General features: G+C 40.7%; 1 protein-coding gene across 1 annotated transcript; it reads right to left on the reverse strand.

Annotated features, from left to right (window-relative positions):
- Positions 1-683: 683 nt before the first annotated feature.
- LOC129352190 (uncharacterized) lies at positions 684-8174 on the reverse strand. The gene is made up of 10 exons (XM_055021056.1): positions 8009-8174; positions 7097-7254; positions 6743-6827; positions 6415-6559; positions 6110-6291; positions 5767-5911; positions 5543-5670; positions 5004-5202; positions 941-1136; positions 684-786 (listed from the first exon to the last, which is right to left on the reverse strand). The coding sequence occupies exons 1-10, from the start codon at positions 8009-8011 to the stop codon at positions 684-686; spliced, it is 1344 nt and encodes a 447-aa protein (XP_054877031.1). The 5' UTR covers positions 8012-8174.
- Positions 8175-8912: the final 738 nt, after the last annotated feature.

Raw genomic sequence — 8912 nt, forward strand, 5'->3', positions numbered from 1 at the left:
AGATCCAGATTCAGATCCAGATCCAGATCCAGATCCAGATTCAGATCCAGATCCAGATGCAGATCCAGATCCAGATCCAGATTCAGATCCAGATCCAGATTCAGATCCAGATTCAGATTCAGATCCAGATTCAGATCCAGATTCAGATTCAGATCCAGATTCAGATCCAGATTCAGATCCAGATCCAGATTCAGATTCAGATTCAGATCCAGATTCATATCCAGATCCAGATCCAGATTCATATCCAGATCCATAATCCAGATTCAGATCCAGACTCAGATCCAGATGCAGATCCAGATCCAGATTCAGATTCAGATCCAGATTCAGATCCAGATTCAGATCCAGATTCAGATCCAGATCCAGATCCAGATTCAGATCCAGATTCAGATCCAGATTCAGATCCAGATTCATATCCAGATCCAGATCCAGATCCAGATCCAGATCCAGATCCAAATTCAGATCCAGACCCAGATCCAGATGCAGATCCAGATCCAGATTCAGATCCAGATCCAGATTCAGATCCAGATCCAGATTCAGATCCAGATCCAGATCCAGATGCAGATCCAGATCCAGATTCAGATCCAGATCCAGATCCAGATGCAGATCCAGATCCAGATCCAGATCCAGATGCAGATCCAGATCCAGATCCAGATTCAGATCCAGATCCAGATTCAATTTCAGCTTCAGCTCCTGCTGGCCACCAGCAGTGTTGCGCCAGGCAGAACCCTGAGGAACGCCGCAGCAACATGCTGGAGGAAGCGCAGACAACAGCCGAGCTTCTTCATCCTGCTGTCAAAATATCAGCAAAGTCAGCAGAGAAGCAGAAGTGACTGAAACAGAAAGTCACCAAGGAGCCGGAGCAGAACGGTGTGGATGAGACGGCAGCTTTCTGCTTCCAGATGACAGGAGATGAAGATGAAACGCTGGCGGCCGTCCGGACCTGAGGACGACGGAGTCAGAGACGTTTTCCTGCCTGGTCTGGATCTGTCCCTCCGGTCCTCCGTCTTGTCTCTGCCTCCTCTGCAGGGAGGGAGATGACCTCTGACCCCAGGCGGAGGAGCGACCCCGTGTGTCCCGTTCAGGAGGAAACATCTCCTCGGCTTCTGGAGACTCAGATTTATTTGGCTCCGTTATCGCTGGCAGCAGAGAGACACTCAGAGGTCAAAGGTCTGCGTAACGGATGAGCCAGAAGTGAAGCGGGATGCATTTAAGGTGCCTCTTTATCTGAGCTGTAAATCCCAGCAGACAGCGAAGGCCTCAGCATCGCCTCGCCGGGCGTCGTCATGGCGACCAGATGGAAACCCGCAGGGCAGCGTTCACCTGGAGACGAGCTGCGACCTTTCACCTTTAACCCTGGAAGGTTAAAGGTGAAACTTTTCTTTAGTTTGAAACTAAAGAAATCAAACTAAAGTTGATTTCTTTAGTTTGAAATCAACTCAGATTCATGTTAATAAACACCAAATCATTTCAATTGGAAATATAAAATATGACATCAGCAAATATGCAAAAAGTTAACACTTTCAATTTTCAGAACATTTTATTTTTTATGGTTCTGATGTTCAGGTTTTATATTATTTCTATTCTGAACATATTTCATTATGTTTCATAATAGATTTTCTTATTTCACATACTTTCTGCATTGGGTTTCAGTTTTAATATATTTTTATATTTGACTTTAATTTTTGCTAGATGAGTCTCTGTCAGATTAAAATCAGCTTTGGATCATAAAAACCTTTCATCAGGAATTTTCTGTGATTTCATTGACCGTAAGAAAAAAATCAATAACAGAAATAAAGAATTTCAAAAGTCCATCGTGCAATTAATTCATAAAACGTTCAAATTCAAAAAATATTTTATTGATCCCAAAACTTTGAAATCAACTCTGGTTCCCCTGAGAGCCGCATCTTCTGGGGCCCCACCCAATGGTTCCCAATGGTTCCCAATGGTTCCCAGTGGTTCTCAGTGGTTCCCAATGGTTCTCAGTGGTTCTCAGTGGAAGAAGTTTTCAAATTTCCATGGGAGAAGTTTTAGTTCTCCTCCAGATGATGATCTGTCTGTCCCTCTGATGCAGCTTTCGACCCACTCTGGACAACATCGGCTCTTCATTCACCACTTCATCTGGATGTTCTGACTGAACCACCGTGTTTTATATCTTTCACAGTTCAGCACTCCTTCTTTATACTGCATGTTCTCTTTGCAGAGGGAATCCACTTGTTTCTCCAAGTCTATTATTTTGTTTTTGCAATCTTTTAGTTGAGCTGAACCGACTTAGCAATAGCCGCTAGCATAGCACTGTGCTGCTTCATTAGCATGCCATGCGGTCATTTACTTTCTGTCCTGAGGAACTTATAGCGCTTCATAAACCTGTTGCTGTTCTTCATACTTCATTATTAGTACTAATATTTCAGATATTTACAAGAAGTTTAATTCATAAATTGACTTAGAATCAGGACTTCAGACAACATGACTACCCTGTGGTAAGATTTCCCTCCGCCTCCCCCATAGTTCAAGTTCACCTCACTGCAGCTAACAGGAAGGGCGACGAACTGCTGTCAGTCTCAGACCTTATGGAAACAGGACCATTCCACTCCGGAAGTGAAGGGGCGCTATTTCCTAGATTATCCATGTCTCCCGTTTCTATTTTCCTGTGAAATCTGATATATTTCACCTTTAAGAAGGATTTTCACTCTCAGTATTTGAACTTCTCTCTTTATTCACTTTATCTCACAGTTTTCACAGATTCTGTAGCTTCCTGTGTTCTTCTAAATTTGAAACAGATACAAGCCAAAATTCACAGTTTTGTTTTTACGCTGCCATGTATATTATTCTGAGAGACTTTTTGTTGGTAGAGTCTAATATATAGGAACAAATAAGATGAAACTATTTAGTCTATCAACATGGAAATTTTCCTTTGACTCTAAAACAATAAATCCTATTCATAGAATCACATTATCAATAATTTGTGAATATAGTAAAACACTCAGCAAGCTGCAGGTAAATGTTATCATTTAGCTGGTAAAGAATAATTATTGCCCTGTCAATAAATGATTTCTAATAGATTGTTATTACCAGAGGAAAACAGAGACGGCTTCATGAGGTCAGAGGTCAAACTGATGAAGAAAGAGGATGGATGCTCTCTGCTAAAATATTCCTGCATCTTCCATCATCTTTCAGCAAACAGTTGAGATAAAGTTGGTTCTGGTTTCACCACCATTTACCTGCTGTTTTACCTGCCACTGAAAGTTTCATTAAAAGCTTGTTAATCTGCAGCTCATGAGACGGAACCAGCCGAGGAGATGAAAAGTTCAAACTCAACACTGTTTTCTACACAAGTTCTAGTTGGGTAACCCACAGATCACTGGGTCTCTGTAAACATTTCTTAAAAATATAGTCAGAGTTTTCTGCAAAGTGGAGCTGAGTGTCCAGGAACGACCCAAAGTATTTAAAATTTGTTACAGTTTTCAACAGGTTGGCCATCGAGAGAAACTGGAATCACTTTGAGGTTTTGTTTATCTCATTTAATTACCTCTACTTCCTTAAGAAAATAAAAAATGAATAATAAACAATAAAGACTTTGTGATATTCTGATTAAGTAATGTAATTATATTAGTTGTGTGACCTCCCCACGCCACTAGAGGCGGTAGCTAAATAGATGGTAGCAATACTATGTGGGACTGAATAGCCTGTAATATCAGTGCATATGAATCATATCCCATGATTTCAGTGACCTGTGCAGTTCAGTGACACGTTGTGGCTTCATTTAATAAAGTCGCTCAAACAACAGATTTATGCACACAATAGATCTGCGGTGATCTGGATTAGTTTTTAATTTAATTCCAATAAAACCTGTTTTCATCTGATCCTGTTTTATTCTAACAAACGACTCTGTATCAGATATTAACAGGTGGATATGATGGTGAAGGATCAGCTGCATCTGCAGCTTTTCATTTCAAACAGTAGGATGTTCAGATCTGCTTCTGGTTTCATCATCATATAAATGGTTCAATGCTAAGCTAACCATAACTGCTAAGCTTCCACTTCAGGTTCCTCAAATCACGTTATCCAATATATGTAACATTAACAAGCCACTAGTTTGTTGGTAAACATGGCGGAAGCAGTTTTGGACAGGTAGCACAGATAGATAGACAGCTATCTATCCGTGCTGCGGTAGGAAAATCTGATGAGATTCTGGACTGAAATCAGCTGTTTGGTTTAATCTGAAACATAATCAATTATAAATTTAATGATGGAACTTCACTTCATGTATTGTTTATTTTATTTGTGTTTTTGTGTTTTTTATGTTTAGCACTTTGAAATGTCTTGCTGCTGAAATGTGTTATACACAGTAAAAACTGCTGGGTTAAAAATAACCCAATACGTAACCCAGCGCTGGGTCATATATGGACCGACCAACGCTGGGTTGTTTTAACTCAACTGGGTTGGGTTGAGGCACATTGGGTCATAGCTGCAACCTAAAGCTTGGGTTAAATTGACCACTGCTCAAAGTTAAAATGACTCAATATTGGGTTGAAATTTATTACCCATTAAAAGGGTCATTTTACCACCATATTTTTATTTTAAATTTTTTTTCCTTTTCTATTTTAAAATTCACTATAAAAATTGAACTAAAAACATTCAGATTAGCTCAAAAGAACTTTTATTTGCAAATGTTATACATTCCAACATACATGAAATTTTTAATACAGACGTAAAAGTTACATATAAACAATTGATTAAATCTGCACCCTTTTTTAACTTTATTGGTGTACACAAAGAAATATTTTCATCAAAGAGTTTGAAGGAAATGTGAAAAAAATAGCAACATAGTAACAAAACATCCAGCAGGTTTTCAATCAGAACATTTAAAACTTATTTAAGGGTTATTGAAGAATTGCTTTTATTCTTCCATGGCCTCCAACTGGGCCCTCATTAATTTTATCGGGGGTGACTCGTTTTCCTGGGATTTTATATCACAGTTTGGAGAAAATCCCAAATCTGGACACACGACTTCGGATAACTCATATCAAAAACGAAGAACGATTTGAAACAGCCGTCAACAGCCCCCAAAAGAGATGGATATTCCAAAGCAGTTCCATTTATGACGACAAATGCTTGGGAACAACAATACCTGTCCCCAAGCATGAGAACACGTGGATGCTCTGTTGCCGTACTTCCAAGATATTCCACCATATTTGTCCCAATCTGGTGTGTGGAAAAAGCAGAAAGGAAGCCATTAGTCATTTAAAAGGTAAGGAGGAACTAATCATTTTTGACTAATTCTTATATGATTTTTGTTTGATACATTATCAAAAGACCCTTGCGTTTGAAGTTTATATATACTATATAAAAAGACATATTTTTGGTCAACGCTGTCTTGTGTTATATGACATTAAAATTCTCATTTCACGTCAATTAGGACATGGTAAATTCAAGATTAATGACAGGGAGAACAGTGAGGAAAAAAAGCATATTTGTTTTAAACTTCTGGTTTCAACTACATTTAAACAGCAAAGAATTCGTTCTGACATGAAGATAGACTTACTGGCTGGACATCAATGAAGGCTTGCTGGACTTCAAGGTTGCTGGGTCTGACCACCTTTCGCCCAACTCTGTAGGGAACAGCAGGGAGGAGTTTTGGCAGCAGCTGGAGTGCCACGTCACCTTGTTTGTCTGTCAACGAAAAACTCAGATTAAAATGCTACACAATCAAAAAGAGCCACAGGAGAAAAAATTAGTTCAGAAAATGTTCCTTTTGAGCTTCAATACCTTGTGGAAGCAACTCAATCTCAGGCAGAAGACCGCTCTCCTCCTTCTTCCCCATGCGAATGACCTTTGATGAGAACAAGGTGTTCCAGTTCTCTGTCAGTTTTCCACAAGATTGTGGATATAAAACGGCAAAGTCCTGCAAAATCTAACAATCAGAAAAGAAAAAAATACAAATCAAATGTAAAAGTGAAATGAACTATTACATTCAACCTTTCATGGGTGCTACAAATTTATGTTCTGGGTAGTTTGACATTTTGAGTTTGATTGTAATTGTACATTTACACATGATATTGCAGTTTATTGTTTAACATTTAACTGATCTCAATATGAGGTATAACCTCACCATTCCTGGTGTGTCCAACTCTGCAAAAATCTGCTGCATTGGGATTGTCCCACTTGAGCGGATCCATCCTGCGCGATATACTGCAGTTTCCCGCATGTATTGGACAACCTGGTCTGTGGGCCAAAAGTTATTTTTCAGCCATTCTGTCATCTGGATGGCACGCTCAGCACTGATGGTTGGTTCTGTGGGGAAAAAGTATTACAGAAATTAAAAGAAAAAAAATGTGAGGTAATTCACAGCAATGATAAGAGCTTAGATTGCTGCTCAAAACAATAGGGGCTTGGAAAAAGTCCATGTGCTAGTACCAGGCAAACTTAATCTTTTTGGTGGAGCTTCTGGGGCTGAAAGCATCTTCTTCCTTGGTTGATGCCTTTTCCTTACATTACGGAGACGCTCCTCCAGAAAGGCAGTTGCTGGCCTGTGTTGTCTTCCGGGGGTAAACCAGGCGTCCTGAACATTTTTAACAAAAGAAATATAAAAGTTAAATGTTAGCCTTTCTGTTTTAATGTCCAAATTTTTATTAAACCTACAACTCAAAGATCAAACACCATAGTTACAATGATATTTAATGCTAACCATTGTGCAAGTTGTTGAAGTACTTGTGTGCTAGTGCTCTGAAGTGTGAAAACTTACATATCCTGTGCCATGGCTGTCTCTTAAACATGGAAACTGGTCCACAATCGAAGATGCCAGAATTGCTTTAGTGTCTGAAGATGGGCTGGAAACAAAAAAAATTACATTCAGTAAGACAGGCAAGTAAAATATTTTATTTTAATTAGTTATTGTAAGATGAAAACATAGAGCAGAAACCTTAAAACACAAACAATTTCCAAAAATCCAGTTTTTATTAGCCCAACACATACTTTAAGACTTCTTACTGGAGAAATTTTACTTAGGTGAGCACTGCACAATGCCGTTAATGTTCTCACCAAGAGCAAAATGTCACAAAAACAACCTAATTGATCTAGTTTTAGAAGAAATACTCACTTTTCTCCATATTGATCCATCAGGTGTGACACAAGTGTTCTGACCACTTGTGTGGTCAGAACACTTCGTCTTTCACGAATGGACATATGCTGATTTCCATCTAGACTGATAACCACAGGTCTACCTTCAGAGGAGGCACTGAGGATCTCACGGATGTTCTACAGATAAATAGTTTGTGTTAAGCATATGCCATTGCAGAGTGTGCTGATCTGACAGAACACCGTGGGGACGACTCCAAACATGTTGGAGCACTTTTAAATTAAGAGATATTTCAATAAATCGAGTAGATATTTTATTGTTACATAGTTAAATCTTCACTAGAAATCTGTAAAAGTTACTTTTATTTGACAGAAAGCATAATATCCAACTTTAGCTTCCCCTCCTCTGCCATTGCTGGTGCATACTGTTTTTTTCTTCTCCACTGCCTCAATCGGTTTCACCCAGGTTAACCGTATAGCATAGTGTGTTCAGTAAGAAATAAAAGGCTTAATGAAAATGGCATTTAACAGTTATATTACTGATATATTACTATGAATACCTGTATACTCTGTACTGATCGCTTCGGACACCGCTACTGCAAGCCTCCAGTCCCTCCTTGTCGCTATAGATCCGTTATTAGCATTCTAGCTGCTACCACCTTTTGCGCGCGCTAGTGAACGAGGCCAGCGAAAACCAGGGGCAAAGCGCCATCTCTCCCTCCCACACCCTCACCCTGTTTTTAAAAACAAATTGGATAAATTATCTATGAATTAAATTAATTATTTCAAAAACATTACCCTATCAACGAAGATGATAGGTTAAATCAATAATTCAATTAAAGTTACATAATTTAATTTAAAAGATCTGTAGTATATAAAGAATACAATAACCCTATTAACTTTAAAAATATTATACCATGATATTGTAACTTACCATGTTTTATTTGAATTGAGAAGTCCAGTGTTGTCTGATCAGGTCACAGTCCAGTTGAAAATGGAGGTTTGTGAAGAGGGCAATGGATTTTTATATGAACTGTATTTGACCCAACCAATTGGGTAAAGTGTTGAGTCAACCGAACCTGAAACCTAACAGAATCAGTTAAGTGGAGTTCATTAAAACAAAAAAAAAAGTCAACCCAACCGCTGGGTCACTACTTTTGAACCAATATTGGGTCAAAGTAACCCAACATATGACCCAGCATCTCTTACCCAGAAGTTGGGTTATGAAAATAACCCGCATTTTTTACTGTGTACAAATCAAATTTGATTGATTGATTGATTGATGAGGTAGCATTGATAGTCAGCACACTGGCAGCCAAGCAGGGGGCAGCTCAACTGTTCATACAGTTGAGCTGCCCCCTGCTGGGGGACTGAGCCGCCCCCTGCTGGGGACTGAGCCGCCCCCTGCTGGGGGACTGAGCCGCCCCCAGCAGGGGGACTGAGCCGCCCTCTGCTGGGGGACTGAGCCGCCCCCTGCTGGGGGACTGAGCCGCCCCCTGCTGGGGACTGAGCCGCCCCCAGCAGGGGGACTGAGTCGCCCCCTGCTGGGGGACTGAGCCGCCCCCTGCTGGGGGACTGAGCCCCCCCTGCTGGGGGACTGAGCCGCCCCCTGCTGGGGGACTGAGCCGCCCCCAGCAGGGGGACTGAGCCGCCCCCAGCAGGGGGACTGAGCCGCCCCCAGCAGGGGGACTGAGTCGCCCCCTGCTGGGGGACTGAGTCGCCCCCTGCAGGGGGACTGAGCCTGTCAGGAACATCCTGATCTCAGCAAACCAAACAATGGACGTCTGGGTGGGAAAGGTTTGAATCTGCTGCAGAGTCTGAGGCCTGGTTGCAGTGAA

Source organism: Poeciliopsis prolifica, unplaced genomic scaffold (assembly GCF_027474105.1).
Source record: "Poeciliopsis prolifica strain line A6 unplaced genomic scaffold, Auburn_PproV2 SCAFFOLD073, whole genome shotgun sequence".
NCBI classification, from domain to species: Eukaryota; Metazoa; Chordata; class Actinopteri; order Cyprinodontiformes; family Poeciliidae; genus Poeciliopsis; species Poeciliopsis prolifica.